Source organism: Rhea americana, unplaced genomic scaffold (assembly GCF_003343005.1).
Source record: "Rhea americana isolate MKP2758 unplaced genomic scaffold, rheAme1 scaffold_136, whole genome shotgun sequence".
NCBI lineage: Eukaryota > Metazoa > Chordata > Aves > Rheiformes > Rheidae > Rhea > Rhea americana.
Window position 1 is genome coordinate 1,569,854 of NW_028185439.1, and position 27,422 is coordinate 1,597,275.

The following is a 27,422-nucleotide window of genomic DNA, read 5'->3' on the forward strand; positions in this document are numbered from 1 at the left end:
CATGTCGGCGGTGGTGGCGCAGCCCGTGGCCATCTTCGGCTGCCGCTCGCAGGTCGCCGGCGGCCTCTGCTTTTTCGACGAGCAGATCCTGCTGTACGCGGCGGGGGCGAGCTGCGTCCAGTTCCACATCGAGCAGAAGTGGCAGAAGTTCATCCCAGGTGGCCGCGGCCCCGGCCCCGGCCCCGGCCCCGGCTGGGCCCCGCCGCGGCCGCCCTGACCCCTCTTCTCCCCACAGGCTCCGAGAAGAGCCAGGGCATGCAGGCGCTGGCCATCAGCCCCAACCGGCGGTACCTGGCCGTCTCGGAGACGGTGGCGGAGCAGCCGTCCGTGACAGTGTACGAGGTGTCGGTGGTGCCGTCGCGGCGGCGGCGGACGCTGGCCACCACCGAGCTCCCAGTGCAGGAGTTCGTGGCTCTGGCTTTCTCCCCCGACTCCCGCTACCTGGCGGCTGCCACCGCCCCCCCCGAGGTGCATGTCGCCTACTGGCTCTGGGAGAAGCAGCGGCTCATGGCGGCGATCCACATCGAGGCCCCAGGCAGCGGCCTGTGCCAGGTAACGGCTGCGGCCCTCRCATCGGGGCAGTGCCGGGCCTGAAGCCTCCTTCCAGTGGGCCCCCTCCTTTCTGGGAGACGAGGGATACCCACAAGCCTGCTCCTGGTAAAACAGAGTCAGAATAATGCTGTGCTGTTCCAGAAGTRTCTCCACCAGTCATTTTTAATATTAGGATTCACAGGTGACAGGTTCTTTTGGCAGTTGGCCCAATGGAGCCTGTTGTACCATTTCAAAAAGGAGAGGTAAAAAGATAAAACTTCAGATTAAGAAGTACCAAATGCCAGGTAGCAAGACTCAAAAGTTGATATGAGACAGATAAAAGAAAACCTKGCGAAAGAAAAGGGGTTACCACATCTACCACAACCAGCTCGGAGTTGCCATGAATGCAAGGACTGGAGCACTTGACCTATAAAGAGGGACTGAGTCAGGAATTTTGCCTGGAAGAAAGGCTAATTACAGTCTTCCTAGAGAGGGAATTGTAAAGAAGATGGAGCCAGGTTGTTCTCAGAGATGCGCAGGAAAAGAATTAGAGGCAGTGGTCACAAATTGCTGAAAAGAGAAATTCCTTCCTGTGTATCAAAGCAAAAAAAAAAAAAAAAAAAAAAAAAAAAAACACAATGCGGGTAGTGGAACACTGGAAAACAGCCCAGAGAGATGTACTATCTCTGTCCTTGGAGATACTCACAACTTGACTGGACGCAGCCCTGAGTGGCCTGATCCAGTAAGACCTCTTCTGGGTTAGGAGTTGGTCAGGAGAGGTCCTTTCCACCATAAACTCCTCTACAATTTTGTGATCCTAAAAATCACAAAATCTAGAATGGCTACAAACTAGCACTCTGAAAATGAACAAAGTTTCTTATAGACAACAAACCAGCTGAGAGAATTAATATCAACAGGCAGTTCCTTTTCCACCATAATGTGTGGAAATTACATAGGTTTGAAGAATATGTGTGGACTGTGTTCTGTCATCAGTCAGAGTATCCTTCAAGTTTCTAGAAAATTGTGAAGATAATTTCTAACTAAAAAACAATTCAGCTAAGTCCTGTGTCTGGTCTCATTCTGACAGATAWGCATAATATAATCACTGACCTAGAAACTGGTATTTGTTTAGTTTTCCTGTGTTATATGTTTTATTTCCAGGGCATGAGGAGGAGGAGAAGGGTCTATGCTGTAGATTAGGTACAGCTTCCATAACCTTTCTTGGCATCTGCTCTTGGCCTTTCTCAGCAGTAGGACACTGGGCTAAATGGATTTTTGTGTTGATCCGTTATGGACATTCTCATGTTTCTACTTCACATGAGATCTGTGGTATGTGGGCAGTACATCTGATCTATGTATATGCAGTGTGTCCATCATATCTCTGCAAAAACATCCATTAAATATATTGGCCATGCTTGGTAGGCCCAGCACATCTTGAAAGCTTTGAGCATGCTCATGCACCATGAGCTCATGCACCACGCTTATATACCTCCTTCCTGCAGTCTGTCCTATGTCTAGATCTGAGAACTACCCCAGAAGAGTGGCTAGGAGCAGATTGATGGCACTCAAACAATTCCTGCGTCCTATTTTGAGTATTTTTTTTTAAGTATCTTTCTTGGGAGGTAAGAGACTTCCAGTTAAATGGGTTGATTGGGCCCTAGCAGCCATCTTTTATGGGGAACAGCTACATGCAGAAGTTGGGTGAAATACTAACTTCATGAGCTCTGTTCCTGAAGAGGGGAAAGTGACTGTGGAGATCATTGCTGTCTAAAGYCCCATTAAGCATGAAAACCTAGGTCTCTCTATCTCTGCTGGCTTTCATGTTAGATGATAAGATGGCTACTCCTCTGTTTTCACTAATAAACACCTAATTATACAAATTCATATGCATAACAGAGAAGAGTCTCCTCTCCTGAGACACATAAATTCCATCTGGCCTTTAAGAATGAATAACCTGATACCTGAAAAACTTGCTGATCATCTGTAAAGGTGTATTTTGGCCATGCCTCTGTCATTTGATCCTCAAGGGCAGAATCTGCTTCCTCTTCCATATTACATTGAGATTCAGATGTCTGTTTCTGTGAACCTTTTCCTCTAGCTTGTTTTCCTGTATCTGATATTGGAAGTCTTTGGAACAGGTGTTATATTTGCTTATTTGCTTTTAAAGCTCTGAGAGTGTACATAGTTGTGTAAAATATTTTCTCTTTCCTGTTCCACAGGTGAGCTTCAGTCCTCAAGACAATGCACAGGTTTGTGTCACTGGAAATGGCATTTTTAAACTTTTAAAATATAGTGAAGGAACTTTGAAGACAACAAATTTACAGAAGGGAGAGCTACAGAACTACCTGTGCCATGCGTGGCTGTCTGCAGAGAAGGTTGTATGTGGCACTGATACAGGCAAACTTATCATATTTGAAAGTGGAGAGGTGCGCTGGGAGACAAGTGTTGAGCACAAAATACCACCCAGGGAATTAGAAGAAGATGCAACAACAAAAGAACCTGGGAGGTAATGAAAATGAAAATTGCTTGCAGGACCTGCCTTGTACCTACTTGCAGATCTTTCATTTATTTCGTTTTTGTCGATTTTATGAATGGGTTATAATATTTTAATTGCCACTGATAAAAGTTTTTTTTTGTCTTTTTTTTTATTTTTCTTAAGTCTTACTTCATTTTCTGCTTTCGATTCTTCTGATATCTCTTGTGATCTGGTCTCTGATGATAATGGCTTACAACAGGATTCTTTGCCTCAAATATATGCGGTTGCAGCTTATTCCAAAGGCTTTGCATGTTCATCTAGCCCAGGGGTTGTTCTTCTGTTTGAGAAGACAGAGGAAAAGGAAGTCTACAAGGAGACTCAAGAAATCTGGGTAGGTGGCTGTCTATGGTGGGGGAAGAAAAGCTTTTCCAAACAGTTAYGCAGCTGAGGCCTGTTCCTTTTTGCTTCTGGTTCAGTTGTTAATAATAAATTTTAGCATAACTTTAAAGCAGACTGTAAGCATTAGCTTATTGTCCTAGTGATGCAGAAAGGAAGTGACTTGTCAGAGGTCACACTGAAAGTCAATAACAGTCATCCTTTTGCAAGGTAATTCTGCAAGTTCACACATGAAAAATGGGCTTTGAATTTGCTGAATTTAAGGAAACCTTTAAGAAACTTTTTTTTTTTTTTCCTGAGAAGAACTGGCTGTTTGTTTTTTTCCAAGGCAAAGGTTTTTTTTCCCCTCAAATCTTTGTTATTGTAGTAAGGAGACTTATGCACTCTTAATAGATTAAATAATCTAGCAGAAATTGTAACTATTTTGTAGCGAGGTTTATGCATTTACTTACTGAACTGCCTGGACAAGATCATTTAACTCTGTGATGATCTGGTCATGCCTTTATACGGTGGTTCTAATAGGTTARATCTTCCCTATGCTTGAAATCATAAAAGTTAGATTGCTAGGACAAAGCCTTGTTTGCCTATGGATACTTATTTTGTCTTTGTCAGCTTCCAAGTCTCTGCTGTCAGAAATTGAAATCTGTTATGACAGTACATTGCTGTCATATACTAGGGCCTGGGCCTTGCTGTTCCTGTGAAGGAACAGTTGATTTCATCCTGCTTCTGCCTGCCTTTGGGTTTTCAGTACCAGGATGGTGGTGGCCCTTACCAGTTCCTAAATGCTGGAAGYTGTCTTGGCTATGAAAGCATTAGTTAATTCTTCTATATTATAAGCAGTACAAGAATATACACACAAATGTGATGTGTGAGTGTCTTAGCAGTATACCATATGTCATTTAGTTGCTTCAAGYGCTTTCTTTGGGGAATATATACATACAATGCATTTTTCTTTAATAGCTTTTAATATATACAGTGTTATGCAACTTAAAAAATGCCAAGCCAAATAAATTCAAAGTAGAAGGGAAGATTTGTACCATAGTTTTAGACTAGTCCTCAGGAAAGCTTTCTCTTCCAGATAAAAAACCTTTTCATTGTTACACAAAAATTTGTTGCAGCAAAGGAGTTGTCAGCTACAACATTCATACTGGGATTGTAAATGATCTTTGTGGTAACCTGGGCTCAGGCAGTTAGCACTTTGATATTATATACAGTAAGAGTGTAATGTTAGCCAGTGTCACTGGTTAGATGTGCTGTGGCTCTTTATACTGTCTTCTGTGTCAAATGTTGAAGGCTTCATTCTGTAATGTGTGACACTGATATAGTCTAGCTGGTGACATCTGTCCACCAGGATACCAAAGCTAAAGAGCTTGTTTTAGTAGGGAAAGAGGGTAATCTTGTGAGACCTAAAAAATAGTTACTGTTTTCTAAGCAAGAACTGGTCCTTGTAACTTCCCTTAAAATCTATAAAGGATTGACCATGCCTCTATTCTTCAGCTGGTCCCCTGCAGTATTACAATAGCATAAGATTTCTTGTCCCAAGCCAAGGTAGCTATTCTGTGCAGTCTGAGTTAAATGTTGCCATTCAGATGCTGAGTCTAGCATGTCTGAAGTGCCTACTACCTTGAAACACAAGCTTCATAAGACTGGCTTGTCTTGGGTTCATCAGAGAAGTAGCCAATGGTCTAATCTGTCTGGCACTGTTTCACTAAATATTGTCATTACTTGCACATTATCTTTTTAGATAAAAAATAATTTGCTATTGCCACTTGAGTGCATGCATTGTCTAAAAGGTATTTTTTGGTCTGTGTGTGCATAGCCTCTTTTTCAGTTGAAGGTATAGAGGACATTACAAGCACTGCAACTTCTTAGATACCACTTATATAGACTCCACAGTGGGCTTTCCCTTTTGGCCAGTCTTAAAAAAAATGTAAGCTGCACATCAAAGCTTTCAGAGGACTGAGTCACACCATAGCTACTGCATACCTCCTAGGCCCAAGGAAGTTCTAGGAATGGTCAGGAAATGCATGTTTCTTCGTTGGGTTATTTGGAAGAATAGACAGAGATGGATTCAGGGATAGCCCAGTGCCATCAGCCACAGCCAACTTACCTCCTTCCATAGCAGATCATTCCTCAAATTGGAAAGAGCACAGGCATTTTACCATGCAAATGATGTGGCTTTGTCTTGAGGTCTGTATATGCATGGCTCTAAGCTATGCATGGTTTGAGAGCTGTTAATCAGAATCCACCGGTTGACTGGGGCTTGTGAAGCCGGGTCTAAAACAGGAAGAGCTCATGAATCGCAAGTGGACATGTAGCCCCTGTGGTCTGTTGACCAGGAGTGTTCTTCATGTGTGACACTTGAAAGAAGACTCTTACCAACCTGAATGTTACCCTGCAAAGAACTGTTATTATGAAATCACAGTTTTCAGGCATTTTGAATTCTGACACTTGATAGACTTTTTKCTTATTCTTTTCTGCTACCATTTTGGTTTGTGTAGATTAATGCCATTTTTAAGATTACTGCTGAAATGGCCACTGGAAATTTTTGAACTTTGGTGGCTATAGATACAATTAGGTTGTCTTGTCCTATATTGTTACAGAGGTTACGTACTATTTAATACCCAATTTTTCTTACTGGTATTATGTTTATGCTTATTAGAGTAGCATTGCATGACAAGTGTGGGTGAGTGCCTACTACTAAAATACGGAGACCAGGACTATCCCTATAATGCATTCCTTCTGCAGATTCCTCGGGACTTTTGCAACAGTGAATCAGAACAGTCAGGCAGAGAGGACATTATATGTATATGCTTCAGTCCCTCTGAGGAAACGATGATTGTTAGCACAACTAAAAACCAGCTTTACATGTTTACTATGCCTTCCACTGAGATTGTGAAAGTGAGTACAATTTTATCACACTGCGCAAGCAATAAATCCGGTAAGGGATGTATTGTCATTGCACAGGCTATTCAGTGTCACTTTCTGTAATATGTTATTGTAAAATCCATTAACTAGGGTCTGAACCTTTAAAGTACGGAATAAAGTGCTCTACATATTCTCTGAGGGCTATATTTCACAAGTCCCTTGCTCAAGCAAACCTACATTTGAATACCTGGTTTTATTCAGTAAAACTATAAAGAACACTGTTAAGACTGTTTAAGTGTGCATGTTACTGTTAGAGCAGTTGATTAAAAGAAGGATTTTTAATGCAACTGTTAGTACAATTTATGCTCCACTGTAATATGCAGAAATGTTAATGTAATGAAAAAGCCAAAAGTTAGCCATGTGAATCTTATATTACTCTAAAATAGAAGCTGTTGAAGTCCTAATTAGAAGAGAAACCCTACTGTGACAGACAAATTAATGAAATACATTCCGTACTGTAAAGGAATTAAAAAATACAATGACAGAAGATAAATGTAGTGTAACAGAATTAACAGGCTTGGAATTAAGTACCTAACCTATATGCAGTCATACAAAAGGATCTTTATAGAAAGGAGTTATATACTTATAGGATCTTTTTGTGCATGCAGCCCAAAATGTTACTGACTGTTAATTTCCAGCATGGTGTAACTGAGCTTCCTGATTAATTTGCTTATTACTTAGCACTTGATTATTTTTAAATGTCCATCTACCCAGAAAGTAAGTGTATTAACTGAATTCTTGCAGGTCCAGTTTTACTCTTTATTTAACTTGCATTTCTTTGGACACCTGCAGTTATGTCCTGCTCTCACTAGTGTGTAAGGCCTACCCAATCTTCCCTACATCACTTTTCTGGATTACTAATTAAAAAGTTAAATATGATTCTAACATTGTTATGTTGCTAGGGCTTTGTTTAGACTTGTTCAGTGGTAGGATTACCTGATTTCCTCAAGTCCATCTGATTATTGTATTCAAAAAGCTATAATAAACTGCTCACCTGATCAACTGCCTACAGTGACATATTTATGATTTTTCCATGTTCTCATTGTTTCTCAGGAGAAGACAGCTCATTTTGTATATCTGAATTTCCCATTACATTCTGATTCAATCACTGGTCTGGACAGCTGTATTCGGAAACCCATTGTTGCTACTTGTTCCCTGGACAGATCTGTCCGCATCTGGAATTACAAGACCAAGTAAAGAGTCCTTCGTGTTTGTTATCATCTCTTGCTTTTCTGGATATTGTATTTAGCAGGCAACAGCAGCAGTCTCATATATGAACAACCATGTTGTTTTGGTAAAATTCTTGTGTGGGTTACAAATAGTCTTATTAACATGATTTGGGGAACATGAATATGCAGTCCCTTTAAGATCAATATGAACAGAATCAAAGCTTGTATTTGTTGTGCCATTTTTGTGTCAAACTTCTCATATGTTTTCGAAAAAAAAAATCTTTAGGAGTGTTTCATTTAACTTTGTCTTCAGATATTTTTGTCGTATCTCCTGCTTCCTGGCCCTTGTTCTTCGGCAAAATGAGTCCAGATTTTAAGGATCCTTAGAGGGAAGAACATCTTAGAACAGATGTTTGTGTATCTATGTTTGCAACCAAAAGTTCATTCACCTTCCTCATTGTATTGCAATAAGCAAGCATTTGCTGTTGCACTTACCCCACCTTGCCCGTCAGTCAGGGAGTTCAGATTTGCTTTTGTTTCCTATAATATCTCTGTGATCATAACTTAACTGATTGGCAGCACATTTCCTCAAGGATAAGGCAGAGTAAGATTGTAGCTGCAGTTSTCTCTGCTGGGCAAGATATTTTCCCATCAGGTATACATAGGGTGTTTGTGCTGTTGCATGCTGTGTGATGGTTCTCTCTTTCAGCACTTTGGAGCTGTATAAGCAGTATCAGGAGGAAGCATATACAGTATCACTTCATCCCACTGGCCTTTTCTGTTTGGTTGGGTTTTCTGACAAACTACGACTTATGAGTCTATTGTATGAGGACATGCACGTTTTTAAGGAATTCGCTGTGAGAGGTTGTAGAGAGGTAAGTAGTGTTTCAAAAATGGTATTGGGGAGTTCTGGAAGTTATAGGGAGCAGAGTGATGAAGAACATGATAGGGGATAGGATCCTCTTCAGTAGATCCTAATAGGATTTAGGATATCAAAGCAGAGAGGAAAGGATTCTGAGTGTTGGAAAATGAACCTGAAAACTGATGCAAAACTGTGAAGCAGGGAACCTGTGGAAGGGATGACCTGCTCAGAAATACTGAAGGAGTGAATGTTATAGGGGAAAGCATCAATTAAGAAAGCAGTAAGAGCCAAATGATATCACAGAATTTTGTTTTTGTGTAGCATTCAGATATTAGATGATGTCAGTGGAATTCAGTTCATGAATTTTTTATATCCACTCCATCTTCAGTAATGGGTGATAATGTTCTTTTTCTAGTGTGCATACAGTAATGGAGGCCATCTTTTTGCTGCAGTTAATGGAAATGTGATTCACATTTATTCCACCACCACTTTCGAAAATACTAATAATCTGAAAGGACATAGTGGGAAGGTCAGTAAACAAAGTTTATAAAATATGACTGGTTTAAATAAACACTAACTGATAAACTTAAGATATGTTTTGAAAAGGTAAAGTACAATCTTGGATCAAAAATGCATCCAAAAATTCAAAATAGAAATACAAAGGTCAGTTTCCTTTGTGAAGAGATTAACTAATATTCAGCATATGACTGCACTAGATGCGTATTAAGAGTCTGTTCTTAAACTGAAAGAGAAGGGTTGGCAGGTAGCAGAACGAGGATAAAGTATCCCAATAATAAATTATTAAAATAAAATGCATTTATCATTATTAGGACAAGCTTTTGTCTGTCAGTGTGGTCACAGAGTCATTCTTACTGTTTTTTTTAATGCTAAAAGGCAATTAGTTGAGAAGCATCTAGGTTTTTCATAAATAAAACTTAGAAGAATGATTCCAGACTATCGTGTATTTCCCAGTAAAATGACATCTTCCTGTATGTCTGTAACGTAAACATTGAATTTCCGTAGATACGTGCAGTTAAATGGAGTGCAGATGATGCTAAACTGGTCTCCTGTGATACACACGGTGCTGTTTATGAGTGGAACTTGTTGACAGGTAAAAGAGAGTCAGAGTGCGTGCTSAGGTCCTGCAAGTACAGCAGTATTGCTCTGTCTCCCTTTGCCAGAATCATCTTTGCTGTTGGATCTGACCAAACATTGAAAGAAATTTCAGAGTCTTCGGTGAGCTAACAAACATTGTACGGTTTTGCTAACCTCTGGGAGGGGACTAGTGGTTTGCTTTAATCATCATCCACTTGACAAATAGGAATCAACCAGTTTTTGGTAACTGCAGTATTTACTGACACTTTCTTTATGCTAATGTTCTGATGTACTTTACCATGATACTTGAGAATTTTTGAAGTTTTATATCTATATCTTTACTTGGATTTCTCTAAAAGTCTTCTACCTYCACTAACCAAATAACTTTGCCACATTGTATCGACTGCTTTACTGAAATCTGAACTTATTGCATCTACTATTGTGGGCTACATCCATTTTTTTATCTGGAACAATAGTCAATTTTATGCGATAAACATTTTTTTTTCAGAAGTAATTAACTTATTAATTAACTCAGTTAAAATTTTAAGAGTGCACATGTATAAAGCTTAATACTAATTGCTGTTCATGGCTTTACTATTCTAGGCATGCAGATTCTTTTAACTTCAGCTTCAGGTAGTGATATCACAACTGGTTATGTAACAAGTAATCATTGCATAATTACTTAAGTAACAGTGTTTTGGAACATAGTGTAATTATTATTTTTCAGATCCTGCATGAAGTGCCTGCTTTTGATGTTGTTTATACTGCAGTAGCTGTTTCTCATTCTGGGCACATGCTGTTTATTGGTACCTCTCTGGGAACAATCCGAACTATGAGGTACCCATTGCCTTTGCCCACAGAGTTCAATGAGTATCAAGCCCATGCAGGTCCTGTTACAAAGGTAAAGTAGAATATGTTCTTTTCCCTGCCATGCTAGTTGCCTGCTTCTSCTTTTGCACTGGGCTTTTCATTTGATGCTATAATTGACATTATAATATATTGAAACTAAGGTTAAGCCTACATGTGGAGAATGAGGTTTAAAACGTTCATAGGAGATCTATCTATAGAGACAGACCTTACAGGATAAGCTATTGCTGGCTAAAAGGTAAAGGGTTAAGTCACGAAGGAGGTTGCAGTAGCTTGAACAGGATACCAGATGTGGCATGAATCTGATGAAGAAATTTGATACAGCTCATAAAGACGAAAATAAGGTTATGCAGGCTTGAAAATCTCTTGTGAAAATAGAAAGRGGAATGAGATAAATATATTAAGCAATTTGCTGCCAGAGTAAGTTGCAGAAGATATTGCAATACTGATCAGCTAACCATAGTGTATTTCACTATGGTGAAATACCCTCCCAGCTTAGAGAACAGAAGAGAATCCTGTGTCTTTCTGTGTTCTCCTTTTCTGTCCCTTTCCATATTGTCTGGACCTGGCTGGAGTAGGAGCGCAGGACATGATCGAAATGGTGGTAGCAGGGCTGTGTTAGTATTTCCATTAGTAGTAGCTTGAGCAGTGGGGTTGGACTAGATGATCTCCAGGTCCCTTCCAACCTTACTGGTTCTGTGAAATGACAGGAAATATGTTGAGTGGAGGGAAAAATTTAGTATAAAAGCAATCTGTGTCTGTATTTTTCCTAGTCTCTACCACCATTTTGTGTTTTCTTCCTTCTAAGATGTCTGTAACAGACGATGACCTATTTCTGCTGACTGCCTCAAAGGATGGCTCTTTTTTGGTCTGGAAAGTGTATGATAAAGAAGGTCAGATACTGAAACGGGAAAAGGAAGTTGAATATGCTGAAGAAGTACTGATCATGAGATCAGATATAGAAGAGAAGGTAGGAAGAACAGCCTGTAAACATGAATTCTAGGACTGCAAATTACATTTGMAAAATATTTGTGACTAGCTGTGCCTGTGTGACCCTCTGCCTGAGAGGGCTGGCATAGCTTTCTTCATAAGAAGCAGCTACCATGAGTATCTAGACTTTCTTGTTAATATACAAACAGCATTGTAGGAGCAGTGAGGATGGAAAAAAGTCTGCATTTTTCTCTAATACTTTCTCCAGTTTCTTGAAAGCAGTTTTAATGGAGCAGAGAACTCAGAAGATGCCTTTCTGTGAACCAACTCATAAAACAGCAAAAGAACTTACTTCTTAAACTTGATCTTTTCTTGATCTGTCTGTCTGAAAATTCTCTGCAATGATAGTCTTTTGTTTGTGTAGATATAACATCCTTAACAAACTTGCTAATGGCAAATAGTACCTCTGTTAACAGTATCTTGTCATCCATATCCAGGGTCAGGCAATGCTAGACCTGCAGATACGTGTGAAAGAGCTACAGACAGAAAATGATTACCAGCTACGTCTCAAGGACATGAACTGTAATGAAAAAATAAAGGAAATAAAAGAGATTTTCACCCAAGAAATAGACTGCCTTAAAACCAAACATGAGGTATGATTACAGCAGTAAATATGAAGTTTTTCACTTTTGCTAAAGGGTTAAATTCAAGCTTGCATTATATATGTATGAATGCCGTAAAGCGTCTGGAAAAATCAAGTATTCCTTTCCAATAAAGATGTCTGGGGTATTTATAAAGCATAAAACTATCTTTTGAGCCAAGTACATTTAAAGTACTGAGGAGATGCTAGAGTTTTTCCTGGTAGGCTCTAAGTGTCTTCACATAAAAACAATTTCAGCAATGAGTGCTGCCTTAGACTAAGAGTCAGGACTAGTAGAAATGGGATCATGCTGTTAAAGCTCTATCACATGTGAGTTGCAGCTACTGCAGGATCTAACAATTGTTCTTAAATCCCATCTTCATTATGCCTTGACAGTTTAGCTTCTTCAGAAACACCTGGAGAGGTGTCATGTAAGCTTTCGGAAAACAGAAGTAGACTGTATCCCCTAGATTTCTTTTATTCATACGTTTGTTGATTTCTCTGTGGTCATGGAGCAGGATTTCCTTTCTCAAAAGCCATGATAGTTCTTCCTAATGTCTTGTGTCGTCTGTGTGTCCACCATTTCTGTTTTATAATTATCTATGCATCTGTCTAGAGCAAACATCACTTTTCTGATCAGTAATTTGCTGTATTTCTGGACTCTTTGTAAAATTAGAAGGCAGGTGGTGCAATTGCAGTATCACTGGTAGTAAGACAGCTTGGAGTGAGAGATTATATATCACAGTTAATGATTCAGTTCTTTTATCCTTCTGTTCCTTTTGAGCTCTTGGATGAATATTATCCTGTCCTGGTAATTTGTTACTGCTTATCTTGTTGGATTGTACCATAGTCCCTTCAACCAGAGTTTCAGTGTGACTCCCACATAAAGAAGCAGCCCAGTGTGAAAACTTGCCAAATTACTAACTACATTTTTTATGGACTTGTCATCTCCAAATGCTTCTTTTATAACTTTTTCTTGTCTCTCAGCTCTACAAATGTTCTGGCAGGTTTCTGCTCTTAAAGTTTTTGAAGAAGTTTACTTATTCTTTTTTATGCTTTCTGCAAGTTTTTCCTCAAACTGCTTTGCTCTTAGTCTTTTCTCATTGTGTTTTTTTTTTGTTTGTTTGTTTGGTTGGTTTTTTTTTGCATTTAAGTAGCCAGAGTTTAAGCCCTTCTCTTTTTTCTCATTTTTGTATAGCTTGAGCAGAAGGCAGCCTTTATGCTTCTTATAGGTTACTCTACCTGCGTTTTGTCTATGCCAGTTTTCTTCTGCAGTTCTTCAAGCCTTTSCATGGGTAGTGCTTGGCCATAGAGTTTTAATGATCTCTGCTACACTGAAGCTTCTTCTTTAGGCTTTTGGATTATAGGCTTAAGCAAGTGCCTTTAAAGGTGAATAAAAGTTCTATGCAAACAAATCACTCTATTTGAATATCAGTATATGTTAAGATTAAACTAAATKACAGATTTGGACAGATTTGTTGCTAACTTTTGTAGTTATTGTGTCCAACAGGCAAATAGAATATTTCTGCTGACASAACGGCCATACAGTTGTTACGAAGAGAAAGTCAAAAACATTGTAGTACCTGAGGTTCTTTCCAAACTTTCTGGGAAATTGCTTACCCATCTTCTTGTTCGAGTTCTTTGTGCCTTTTTTAGAAGAATAAGTCATTCTAAGTGTTAGTAGGATATTCCAAGCAAATGAAATTCAGCTCTCACTTTTGCCTAGGTTCATCTCATTCTATGCAAATGTCAATGTTTCAGGATCTTTCAGGTGCTTCAAGTGAGTCAGAAGCAGCTTGGATTTTAATACCTGGAAAACAATTTGTGAAACTGYGAATACTCCTCAAGCAGGCATACACAAATAAATGGAGGGTTTTGTGGCTGTTGTTTAAATTATGAATATACAGTGTTCTGTATTATATGAACACCATTTGCTGCTTTCTCTTGGCTTTCCTTAATTTTGTAACCTGTCTTAACAAACTAATCTCAGGGAAAACTTGGCATAGTAATGCGTGGCATCTGCCTTTTTTGGCAAGTGATTTCAAAGATACAAATTCCATCATGTATATGTTCCCCACCATAGGCAAGATTACAAAGAATCTGGACACTGATTTGCCTATTGTCAAATTAAAACTTATTTTTCTTTCTTTTTCCCCAGATTTTACAGGCAGAAAAAGAAAAACAGGAGCTACAACACCAATATCAACTGTTTGAGCTGATGAAGAAACAGGCCAGGGAGGTGCAAGACCTAGGTTAGACWATAACATATGTTTAAAACTAGAATTTGGAGAAAGTGCATTAGATTCATGGCAAATAAGGAGACAGGAAGMGGTGACCACAATGCAAGGTACAAGGAAAAGTGAGTGGCATATGTGTCATAAAAATATTGCAGACCAAAAGTCTGTCTAAACTGCAGTGCATACGTGTCCATGACAGCATGCACAGAGGCATTGTATTTTAAAGGTCTAGTTCCTAGAATTAGTGATTTCTTCATTTATCTTGTAGTTGACTGTGTAAAAATAGCAATATCTTAATGTTCAGCAAGGAGGCCAATGTACAATGCGCACAGAATGGAAATATCTGGGCCCAGGATTCATAATCAAGATAAATCAGAAACACTTAAAATTAGTACCAAAAAGAAGTCTAGCAGTAAGAGAGGCCATTTTCTGCTCATACTCTGTAGCAGTTGTGYTTATACAGCTCTGTCAGGGTTGTTTTATCAAGGGGATGCATAGAGAAGCTGGTATTCRTTTGTTATAATGGCAGACTAGGAGAGTCTCTTCTGAGGCACCAGCAGTGATAGAGTATGCAGACACACGACTGAGAGAGGTGAATGACAGTTTTGGAAAAGGCATTATTAGTGAGGTCATAATTAGAGGGAAGAGCAGGAAACAAGATATGGTTTTCTGGTGTGAATTTTTTTATTGTCACAAAGCCTAAACCCACTGTCTATCGGTTCAAGAAAGTGAGGAGGTGCTTCTAGGATAACTGATTGCAACCAGCTGTCAAAAAGACCAAAGCAGAAAATAAGACACTAGTAACTGTAGAAAGATACGATGCACCTCTCTTTCCTATTAGTTTTATCAGTTCCATATGTTTAMTGTCACCAGAATCTAGCAATAATCAGAAATTGTTAATGGAAAATGAAAAATACCAGGAGCTGCAAGTGAAATCCCAGAGGATGCAGGAGGAATATGAGAAACAATTGCATGATYTGGAGGAAAGCAAAAGCAAGGCTCTGGAGGAGCTAACAGAATATTATGAAGAAAAACTTAATGAGAAAACTGTTTTGTTGGAAGAGGTAGGAACCTTGATTTGTAATTTGAATTATTGACTGTATTTTGATTTCCAACTATGATAAATATTCCCCAGGGCAGGGAAAGTTGGCTCCCTGCATGCAAATCCTAATCTGCTTGTAAACAGGGAAATATGTTGACAGATAAAATAGTAATGAGGAAAACACCAGCTGAGTTACCAACATATTTGGGCTTCATGCCTTCAGTAAGCAATCTTCTAAGAAGAACATCTTCAAGTGTCTTAGCTTCGCCTCTCTTTCCCCTGGGTGCAAAAATTCCTGTTTGTTAACATGGTGTAGATGATATATTTACTGTAATTGGAGAAAGAGAGATTCAGTCAATCACTTGCTCAAGTGAAGAGATAATACTTCTGCAATGGTGAATTCTGTGATGCATCAGCTCCTGGTCCTTGAGATTGCCAACATCACTAAGTCCCTGAGGATCCTGCCTCCATAATTTGTGGAGCAAAGAGAAAAACTCTGAGTACTCCAAAAACTCCTGCCCACTACAGTCAAAGACTGTAGCTCAGTGCACTATATGCCAAAGCCTAAAGTGCAGCCAGGTAACTGACACTGAGTTGACCCAGGTAACTCATACAGATATATCCAATGTCAATAAATTCTGTCAGCATTACTGTTTCCTGCCCTTCACTGCAGTACCAATTTGGAGAGAATGTGTAGAGAGAATGTGAGAAGACAGGGGTACAGAGACTGTTACAAAACTGAGTATTTATGGGTCTTAATGCACCAGGAATAACAATTTTAAAAGATCCTCTCAAGTCTTACTCTTATCTGCTTTTTTTGCTGCCAAGGCAATCTCTCTGGTGTATTTGGGCCAAGTTTTCAGGCTTGTAAGCCTAAGTTTTTGTGCTTACATTGCACACCACTTCTGAGCTTTAAGTTAATATATATTTCCGCCTAACTTAGAGCATCCAGTCCTTAAAAACAATTTATGTTTATTTTTTACAGTTTTTAAAATGACTTTCATTCCCTGAGAAGTTAAGTTAGTCTAAATATTCCTGCATTTGAAGTTGAAGAATCCATTAAACACAGGCCTTCTCAGGAGAAACACAGTTACAAATGAAGAATTCTCCTCTTCTTTATTTGACTAGTGCTGTGGTCTTCTCTAATGTTTGCTTTCCCTTATTGCAGACAGAGGAGACTATCAGGCAGCAGCTCCACATATACGAAGAAATTAAGAAACAGATTGAAGAAGATGAAGACCGAGAAATCCAGGAAATCAAAATCAAATATGAGAGACGGCTCCAGGAAGAAAAGGAATCAAACCTGCGACTGAAAGGAGAAACAGGAATCATGAGGAAAAGGGTATCTCTTTTTCTGTGATAAGATCAGACCTATTCATGGAGACCTACAGCAGAGAACTGAAATGTGATTTGTGGCATGTCAAGGCTTGTTAATTTAGTCTGTAAATACTTGACATTTCTGTCACAAATGGGAACAATTGCCTCTTCTTATATCAGTTTGCATGTTTTACAGTATTTGGGCAGAAGCAGCAGCAGCTGTGTGTCAATTGTATTGCTGATAAGACTAAAGAAATAAGAGAGATGGTAGAGCATGTGTGTTTTTATTAGTATAGTTTCTGCTATCTTGCATAGTTTGACACTATAAATAATAAACAATATTATTCATCATATCATAGGAAAGAAATGGACCTTTTCATTTCTCCAAATCTGCTGCATTACTTTGTTAGAAAAGTACTTCTGCTACTTGGTGATTTGTACGCATCATCATTTTTTATTGGTTCTACCATTAGATTCAGGATTTTTAAGAAGAGATAAAACCTTTTAGCTCTTTCACTAGCTTGGTATTATATTTGCCTAAGAGTGTTAGAGAGACATTTTTTGTTTTCAGTTTCTTCAGTATCTAGATGGAGACACAGTGGCTCTCTACCTTCATGCCCTCTTTTATTGTGGTACTGTCTTCAGTTCTGTATCTTTTAGGCACCAGGATGGTGCAAGATGAATTCTTGTAGTTTGACCAGCACCATTTTTTGGTTCTAGCTTTCTTGGATTTCACGGATCTTAGCACTGGGGCAGGGATTTTGAGGAAGAGCTATGAGCTGGGCACCCTTCCGGACTATTTCTGACATCTTTAGATTTTACTACCTCTGTCTCCTAAGGCCTTTTTTTTACTTCTTGTGATTCTGCCATGGAAAGGAATGGACATTTTAGCTTGGAGTCCTGGTATTTTCTTTAAATTCTCTCTTACTGGATTCATGTAAACCCAACATCTTCTTGTCTTCGATCTTGCTTACTCTTTCTCCCAYCTAACTTTATTTCTCCTGCTTGTGATACTAAAAATTTCATTGTCTTATCTCCTCTTAATTACTGCCTGTCTGCTCTCTACCTTGCTTAAGTGCATCTGCTGAGATCATCATTCTTGCAGATTATTTCTAGCTCTTCCTTCTTTAATTGCATGAAATGTATATCTTTGTTTTTTCAAAGCCTGTCTTATTACTCACAATTGTCCCCAACATTAACATTTTCATCTCTCCTTCAGTTGTTTGCTTTATTCCATACAGTCCAACATACTAAAACGCTTCCTGCAGTGATAAGTAAACCCTGCAGTCTCTCAATTTGCTATCCTTTCTCCCACACTGTCTACAAGATATCTTATGAAGTAGGATAGTTAAATTTTGCACAGCTTTTGGAGATGGTTAAATTCTTACCTGTTTTCCTCTCTAGTTCAACAGCCTACAGAAAGATATTGAGGAGCGAAACAGTGAGATTGAGGAAAGGAAACTGGAACAACAGAAGCTGCAAGGCATCATTACGTCACTGGAGAAAGACATCTTGGCACTGAAGAGAGAGATTCAAGAGAGAGATGACACTATCCAAGATAAGGTGAGAAACAGGATGATTGATTCAGATCAAAGTCACCCTTCTTTAATTTAATACAAGTATTTATATTACTAGCATTGTGTTATGATAATATCCAGTATGCTATTCTGAGTAGCTATTCTGTCCCAGACATGACTGGAAGCTCAGTTTTAACTTAAAGAATTTGCAGTCTTTAGTTTGGGAACTTTATGTTTTCCCTATGTTCTAAGCTTTCCTTGGGGAGCTGGAGTTTGGGCTGTTCAGGTTCTTATCCCCTGCTCTGGGATTTGTAGGTGGCTCTCTGCGTTATTTGACACCCCTCCCCCTGCAAATTGACAAAGGTCAATTCTTCCACAAAATGTATGCCTGCTATGTTTGCTTCTGTTATATTCATGCCTTGACCGAGGAGTATGTTCAGTAGTGCTGTGTCTGAGTCAGATCTCTRTACCTATTTCACCCAGGAGAAGCGAATATATGATGTAAAAAAGAAAAATCAGGAACTGGAAAAGTTCAAGTTTGTACTGGATTACAAAATAAAGGAGCTTAAGAAGCAAATACAACCACGTGAAAATGATATCATGGTAATGAAGGAACAGATCCGTGAGGTGAGCAACACAGTCATTTGGCCTCTGTTTCTCAGCCCTTTATCTGGTTACAAGGATGGCCAGGCAAATCCCTTGGAAAACTCTACCTTATTTGCTCCTTGACTTCTTTAAAGGATACTCAGCACTGATTCAATATTTTTATGCCTAACAGAAATATTTGTGCACAGTAACTGCTATTTAGTATCACATGCTACCAGTGATGGATGTGGTTACTTAAACTCCTGTTTCAGTATTTAATACCAGACTTCAGCAATGTCAGTTTTGATCAAAAATACCTCTCATCCATTTGTGGTTGCCTCCACATACCCTGCAGAGCTTGCGAGATACTGCCTTTCTTGATCTGGAGAAGGAAAAGGTGAACTTCTTCCCTGAAAACGTTGCAGATTTCTGCAAACTTAACCCAATTTAAATGTTAGGTACATAGACAAACTACCATTCCTCAGCTGCTCCATGGAGACTTTTCATGTGTTCATGTATAGCTTGTAGCAAATTCATTGAGGCAATTTATTTGTCATACCACCTTACCATAATTTCTCCACTGATGTGCCTTTATCACAGCCAAATTAGAGCTATGGTTACATAGCTGATCAGTGACCTGCTAGTTTTCGTAAGTCTGTTTATTCAGAAAAAAAAGCCTTTTAAAATAAAATGCAAACTAATGAACRTTTTATAGGCATATCAGACTAGCCTGATGAAATTCGTATCCTCTCTTTTGGTCACAAACACATCAGTAAATGCTGGAGTATCTTTTGTGCCTCTTACCTGCCTTTTGTTTGTAGGCAGTCACAGCTTTTCATGCATTTKTTTCTTTTTAGTACTGAATGCTTCTCATTGCTGCGCTTATCCACCCATCTTTATTCTGATGGAACAGTACAGCTCCGCTTCAGCTCTGGCAACAAAGGGATATCACTTAAATATCCATCACAGAAAAGGGGGTTGACTATCCAGTATTGCATTTTCTGTATGTTCTGACAGAGGGCAGTGTTGTTCCAAAATTGACCTGAGGTTTTGAATTGCAATTCAGTCTGAAGGGAGACCTACTCCCTTATGTCTGTACTTTAATTCTGTGGTTTTCCTGTTTCATGTTGTTTTTTCAGTAATGTCTACTTTTAGTCTTGATTTCCTCCTCCTGCTTCCTTTCAGATGGAGGCAGAACTGGAACGGTTCCACAAGCAGAATGCACAGTTGGAACTGAACATCACAGAGCTGCAACAGAAGCTAAAGGCAACTGACCGTGAGGTGCACAGAGAGAGGCAGAAGGTATGGGCTATGACCACTGTGCAGTGGTTCACAGTTTCTGCAGAATGAAGCTTGCGGGGAGGGGACACTGCAGAAGCATTAATCTGAACAAAATACTCCTTCATGGATCCTGTATACAAGGTCCAGTGAGCAGGAGAGTCTTGGGTAAATGGAGACAAAGGCAGAAACCTTCCAAGCCTGCAACCGGATTGGAGAGTTGATACTAAAAATTTCCAGCTGTTTATATGTAAGTTTGCTCAAAAAGTCAACACATATATTCTCCCAGGTTTAACAGAGCAGTGAGGCAGATGCCTAACATATTATTTCTTCCTGCCCAAGCTTGAAACTCAGGATAGTGAGGATATCAGGGTAGGAGCAACACATGGGCTAGCACCTACGATGATAAGCAGGCATTCATAGGATGAAATGAAGGGTGAGCTTATTCATGAAGGAGACAAGGGCTTCTTGTATTTGAGAATAAGCAGGTCAGATATGAGAGAGCAAAAAGAACTGAAATTGAAGATGAGGGAGCTTAGCAGGCAGTGCAGGACTGGGAAAGAAGGGAAAGGGGACTGTCAGAAAGCAAACAAGAGTRAGAAGGGAATCTTGATGTGAAATTATCAAGTTATGCACATATCTGATATATCCTTTGTCCCTTGTCATCTCTTATTAACTATTTTCATCTTGTTTCTAAATAAGAATGTAAGCTGTTTGGGAAGGGATGTTGTCGGATAGTGTTCATGATAATATGCTGCTRTTTTTCACTTGAGATCTCTGGGTGCTGACACTGGCATTACTTAATGCAAGTATTAAAATGGATTAAGTGTTACTGCTAAAACTAGTATTCCATATGCTGTGTTCAGCCTGAGCAAGTTTTCTTTAATGACATATTTTAAAAAATTAATTGGATTTAAAGCATATGACAGATTTTCACCAGTTCAGCTAGACTTTCAAGGTATTGCACAATCTTGTGTGCTCTGATCAGTCAGATAAGAGTGTATCTACATAACTGTTGCAGGGACAAAATATGAAAGCTCTCATCAAACGATTTAAAACAGATCTTCATAACTGTGTGGGCTTCATTCAGGATTCCAAAAAACTGAAGGATAGGATCTGTGAGCTCTACACCAAGTATGTGCATCAAACAGATACGGTGAGTCGAGATCTTTGTCTTCTTGCAGGTGAGCTTATTTTTTAGTGTGATTACTGAGGCAACATGCTGTCACCCCTCAGGTGGAGACTATAGAATTAGACACAGATTTACAGCAGGAGTACATCAGACAGAGAGAGTATCTTGAGAGGAATTTTGCAACTTTAAAAAAGAAGGTGGTGAAGGAAAGTGAAATCCATCGAGCTGATTATGTGCGCATCATGCAGGTAATGAGCCTTTTCCCTATGGTATGGGGAGGGAAGAAGGAAGCAACTGCACAAAGAGACTTTAGCAGCCTTGCTGCTATAATTTTTTAAGACTTTGAAACAATTTTTATTTGCTCCCTTGCCAGATATTCGTAGGGAGTTCAAATGCTTATTCATTGAGCTACTGGAGTTGTACAACTTTCTAGGAAAAAAAAAAAGATCTCTGGAGCAAGAAATTCTGCTGTTATTTGGACTGACTTTTTTGGCCATGTAGTCCCACATCCACTTGTCTGAATTCAAAAACTTTCTGCTTTTCACATCCAGGTTTTCACAGGAAGTTCAAAAACAAATGATGAATGTGCCCATCAGTTCTAAAACATCTTGCTCAGAATCCTTGTTCCTTATAGGGTAAGATAAATTTGCAACTACTGAGGCCAAAGTCCAATGTGTTTTCTCCTGGAGTGAGAGGATCTAAAGCCCCACAGCTAACTTCCTGGGAGGACAACACTCCTGTAGTCTGTTATTACTATGATCGCCTTCTGCTCAGTCAGCATTTCCCTTTCTCCTCACTAGCTGTTTCTTCATTGTTACTTTATTATGTTTCCTCATGATCTTTATACCCTGTTCTCTCTTAAGTCCTCTATTCTCTGCTCTTTCGTCATAGCCCTCCTTCATGCCTAGGCAGCAGCAATCTTCTTCCCTGGCACTGTTTTAATTTCTGTTCTACTTCTCTGGGTTAGAAATCTCCATTTGGCACAAAAGGAGATGGTTTCAAAAAATTACCTGGAAAATTTCCCTGCTGGAATAGGGTGACAGATGGTGCTTGCAATGATAATACTTGATGTCTTGGATCAGTAAGCCTGACATGAAATGATAATTAAAACTGAATTAATAAAACATCTGGAAGATGAAGATATCAAAGGTTCTAAGCAGCCTGGTTTCTTCAAAGAAAAGTCAGTTCTCTGAAGTCTCATAGATTAATGAGTCTTTATGGCCAGGAGGAATTATCGTGATCTTCCAATCCTTCACAGTGGTCTTTTAAGACTAGTTTAGATGAACTTCTGTCAGGGCTTTCTTTGAACAGGTGAATGACATATTGAAGGCTTTCTAGCCCTGTATTTCTATTAGTTCTCGGTTGTAATTATATTTTCAGAGCTATAAATTCCTTTTCGAGTCACTATTCATAGGTACATTTCATTATGACTATTGCAACAGCTGATTAGAACTGTCAAGATCATTTTAATTATTCTTACCACTTCATAAGTTGCTTGTTGCTAGTCTGTTAGTTTTCCTTCCAAACCTTCCATATTCATAATGGCTTCTTTGAATAATCTTGAAGTAACAGTGCTCATATAGTATAAGAAAGAAGCATGTATAGAATGATCCTTTCTGTAATATGTCCTGCCTGTTTCAGGCAGGCAGGACAGTASGGACTTACTAGGCTGTAGATTGCATCCAGACATCACTTTCCTGATGGTCTCATCCTACATGCATTTGATCAATCAATTTTTTGAAGCAATTTCTTCTTTACCATATCCTCTGACAATGTTTTATAATGTACATTTATTTTAATGCACTGCATGATCATTTTGTTGCAGTGCAAGCTTTCTGTCAGACTGCAAAGGCTGAATTAAAGGTTTATCTCTCCAGATAGCATGCCTCTGCAGAAAKATATTATCACTGTCAACAAGCAGCCTTTCGGCATACAGCAAGCCAGACAAGACAATTCTACATAGCCCAGGCTACCTCATGCAAGAGAGGTCTTACACTGTGCAATGGACCTAAAGCAAGATCCTGAATTGACATCAGGCATTCAACTGCATCAGTTTACTGAGAATAAACTTATGACTCATGACTGCCATCTAAACAAAAATGGTGTGCCACAATGCTGAAAGCTGATCTTCCTGACTGAGTTTGGAAGTTATCCTCTTCATGTGTTCCTTTCAGAATCGAGTTCTGGGATAAACGCACAGTTGTCAAATTTCATCTGTGTTTAAAGACTTGAATTAATGAAGTCAGAGTCTACAAAATATTATTGTTTACTCATTTTAGAGCAGGCTCATCAACTCATTCTGCTCATCAACACAATCACTGCAGAAACAACTGTTCTTGCCCAACAAGTTAAGAACTTAACACATTCCACAATCTGCCTGTGTGTCAGTGTCTGATTCTGTGGATGGGTGRCTTTCAGCTGAGGGGAAACGCGAGCACAATCAGTATGCTTTCCTTAGTGTCAGGTATTTAGACTCTTGCCACATGCATACACCTTGAGTTACTGCTGCTGGCTTCAATTCCTGGAGTGTGTCTCTGTACAGATAATTGCTGTAAGTGCAGTGCCTTGCTCCTAAACAGTTCTAAGTTGTCTATTTGTACTACATTGACTCTTGTATGATGCTAATACTTTACCAGTATACTGGTACATATATATGTGCCTTACAGAAATCTCACACAATGTAAGTGTATCAACCAAAATCTCATCAAAAAAATCAAGGTTTGAAACGACACATTTTTCATAAGAAAATGTCATTAATCTCTTTTCTTATCTCCTGCTGTTTTGCTGAATTTGCAGTTGCTTGAGATTGATATTAGGTGAGGCAGCCTATGCTTGCCTTTTGGCCATTTATCCTTTTAAAATATGTCCATATTTGGTGAAGTTCCAGAGGCTGGAATGATGATATGTTCTAAAATGTCTGAAAAAACACCACAGGTAGCAGAAATCATCGCTGCTATCAGTACAAGTACAGTAGCAGCTGTTTGACATTCCTACTTGCTGTTGATATGATGAGGTAGTTCATTGTCTTTGTATGAGACAAATACACAATTCGCCTTCTCTTGAATTCAGAACAGAAATATCTGGTTAATGATGCTCTTGTTTCTGATTCATGGGCAAGAGCTTTATTAATATCAGCTCCATACTGTTATTGTTGAAGTCTTTCAATCTGTCAATACAGTGGTGCAAGAGAACCATATTACATTCACTGTACCTTCCCAACTATTTCAGCAAGATGCTTTGTAGCAGGCTATTAAAGAATTATAGAGTTGATATTTTACAGATTGAAAACTAACTAAAAAGGAAAGAAAGATGACTAAATGGCCAACTTTTCTCTCTAATAAAATCTTAGTAGTAGGTATATCAAAGATCTGTATGCTTTATATATTTCTTAATAATTTGGAAGGGGTGATGGAAAGTGATGTTAGTCAAAACTAATGAAGAGGACTCTGAAGAAATGCAAGGATATATATATAGGTTAGGTGAACAGACACATGACAGCAAATGAAAAGCAAAATAATGCACACTGGACGGATTTTTTCACATAAATTCTGCATTAATTGAATCCATCTCAGAAGGAACTTGAGCTTCACTGTAGAACTGGCAAAGAAGATGGTATCTTAAAGTGCAACTGTAGTCAGAAAAGCTAAACAAATACTAGCTTCTCAAGGAGAGTGATTAGAACACTGTCATGTTTTACATCAAATCTGTACTGTAGCCTTGTCTGAAATACTGTGTGGTGTACTGATAGCCCTAGCTCAGTAAGCATTTAATACCTTCTGTCTGTAATGCTGATTCTCTGCTGTCTAGTGTCCTTTCCCATGGATAGGAAGATACATATTACTAAGCCAGATAGTACCTGCGCTTTTCGTCATAGAGCATAATGTCATTGCAGGAAAATGTGAGTCTGATCAAGGAGATTAATGAGTTGCGGCGAGAACTGAAGGTGACCCGCACCCAGGTACATGACCTCCAGTCAACACTAGGATTAACCAAGAAAAAGCAAGTAATTCGAGACCCAGGTGAATAATGTTTCTTGTATGTCTCCTTATTATCAGTTTGCATTTCAGAAGCCCTCTTTGTTACCTGTGAACAGTTCTGTTACTCTCTATAGTTCCAGCTTATCTGCCTCGTGGCACCTGTTATTTTGTAATGTAAGTTGCAGAAACTGCTGAATACTTTGGAATCTTATTGTTTAGCTCTACTCCTTCAGTCCTGAAAGACACCTTTCCTTACTCATTCCCAAGAACTCTGCAAGCTCTCTCTTCTCTGATATTATCTTCTAGCTCCCTCCAGTGAACTGGTGTCCAGCCCAGCTGTGCTGAGGTTGAATGCAGAGAAAGAAGGTGAAAAAATCATAGAAATGCAGCAGCTAGAAATTCAACGCCTGCGAGACCAAATCCAGGAGAAGGGGCAGGTCCTTGCAATTGAGCCTCTCTCAGATGGAAGGCTTCCTATGCTGAACCTGGAAGGAAGCCACAGGACATAGCCAGAATGACCTGGTTCAAGAACCTTACATTACTATGTTCTGTCAAGATCAGATGTCCAGCATTGATTAGACGTGCCCTATCCTGTACTCTTCCAGTAGAAGCATTTATGCAGCACTCACTACTCTGAAACTCAAGGCACTTGTCTTCTCTCCATCTTTTTTTCGTGGAATCTACCATTTCCATGAGGACTTACCTCTCCCTTAAGCGTGCTTGTTTTGAAACCTGACTGCTGCCTAGGAACCAAGAGAAAACTAATAAACTTGTGTTAATACAAGATTGATCTTTGTGCCTTCATGCTCAGAGAGGTGCACACCTCTCTCCTGAAAAATACCATGTCCTAGTCCAAAAGAGCTAGGCAAGCTCTATAAACCTTTTCTGCTGGATTTCTTATTATGTGTTCTATTGTGCTGCAAAAATCAGTATCTGCCTTTTATTTGCAAGTATTAAATTGCCTATTTGTACACATGACTGCCCATAATATGAGCTAGATGTCACTGTTATTCCAAGCAGCTATCCAGTCACAGATTAAAAATGATTAGCCTGTGAAGGCAGCTTTTAACTAGTGCTCAAGTGCAACACTGGAGCTGGAGCCCTTGCTCAAGCCCTTGCCTCCTATCAAGAGACATGTTGTATCATCTATTATAATCAGTAGAACAAAAAGGTAGCCCAGTTTCAGACTCCAAAATCTACAGTGAAGTCCAAACCTTATGTTGTAACTCTCCTGTTATTTAGATAAATTCATCTTTGCCTGTCTTCTTTTTAACATCTGCTACCCCTCCAGTACATTTTTTTCAGTGAAATTCCCCTAAAAAGTTACTTTGTAGTATACTCATGCATAAGAAAAGACAAGGAGTCATCTACCTAATAATTGGGGGGGGGGGGAGAGTGAATTTTTGTATCCTTGGTTGTCAGTGCATGATACACACTTATCTCATTGAGGAATAGTGGTTGTACATCCTAAGTTTAAGCTACTGACTGAAATGGGAACTATATGGTATTTTAGCTGTCAGTGCATTATTGTTTCCATTTCCTATTCTGTATTGTTGAGAAGTGACAAGTGCTTTCTACGTACTCCTAATAATACTTTGCAGAAGATGATGGTGTCAAGACTGGATAACATATGAGCTGTGTTAACAGTAGAGATTCCAGACTCCTTTCCAGGCTAATACCATGRTAAAACAGATGATTTCATGAGCTGCTATGGCCTAGGAGATTTAAAGTGAATGTTTTGTCCATGAATGTGGAATAAAATTTCTTTAGTTCTACTTTTTTATTTTGCAGCCTTAATCTGAATGAAGCTCAAGTTTGACAGGAACAAAAGGAAGAAGTAAAAATGGAATTGGTCTCTTAATAGGAAAGCTTAACACTCTTCCTTCCTCCCCCCTCCCCATATAATCATCTTAATGCTTCCTATACAGAAAAATGATGTAATTAATGTAATTATCAAATATTTTTCACACTAGTTCCCTCTTAAATTTTCAGAACACACCCATTTTAATTTGCTAGACYTCCATGTGGTATAATTTTCCCCTCACTTTGTCAGAGTAAATTGAGTGGTAGAAGCCACTGCTTAAATAGACGTGGTTTAGACAAATGGAATCAATCTTTCTGAAAAAGAACTGAGTCCTAATAAGAGGAAGAAGCATATGCAAGTGGATGATTTCTGAGTGGTGATTAATATGCTTAAAAGTATGCCCATGTGTCACCCTCATTAGAAAGATATAATTTTAAAGACAGTACAAGGCCTACTGGATGAAGCCTAGGTAGACAGCTGGCAAACAGGATTAAAGAGGATTTTGAACTGGATCTTGGCTGGAGAGAGGCAACTAAAATATTGTTCGTAAAGGAGAATGTTAAAATATAGCAGAATGTTATAATTGAGTTTTATCAGGGACCCACTGGAAGCAAAATAGATGTACCAGCCACTTTTATA

The 27,422-nt window shown here is 39.0% G+C and overlaps 1 protein-coding gene across 2 annotated transcripts; it reads left to right on the forward strand.

Moving 5' to 3' along the window:
* Nucleotide 1: 1 nt before the first annotated feature.
* Nucleotides 2-25,911, forward strand: CFAP57 (cilia and flagella associated protein 57). Of its 2 annotated transcripts, XM_085298188.1 has the most exons (22): nt 2-158; nt 236-552; nt 2,751-3,037; nt 3,191-3,398; nt 6,152-6,304; nt 7,385-7,524; nt 8,210-8,375; nt 8,778-8,891; nt 9,386-9,598; nt 10,185-10,358; nt 11,133-11,294; nt 11,752-11,907; nt 14,053-14,146; nt 15,005-15,195; nt 16,342-16,515; nt 17,895-18,053; nt 18,491-18,634; nt 19,778-19,894; nt 20,892-21,026; nt 21,107-21,250; nt 24,895-25,021; nt 25,286-25,911. In XM_085298188.1, exons 1-22 carry the CDS (start codon nt 2-4, stop codon nt 25,486-25,488), a joined length of 3,735 nt encoding a protein of 1,244 aa, XP_085154314.1. In that variant the 3' UTR covers nt 25,489-25,911. The 2 variants fall into 2 exon arrangements, with proteins under 2 accessions (XP_085154314.1, XP_085154315.1); XM_085298189.1 differs by lacking the exon at nt 21,107-21,250.
* Nucleotides 25,912-27,422: the final 1,511 nt, after the last annotated feature.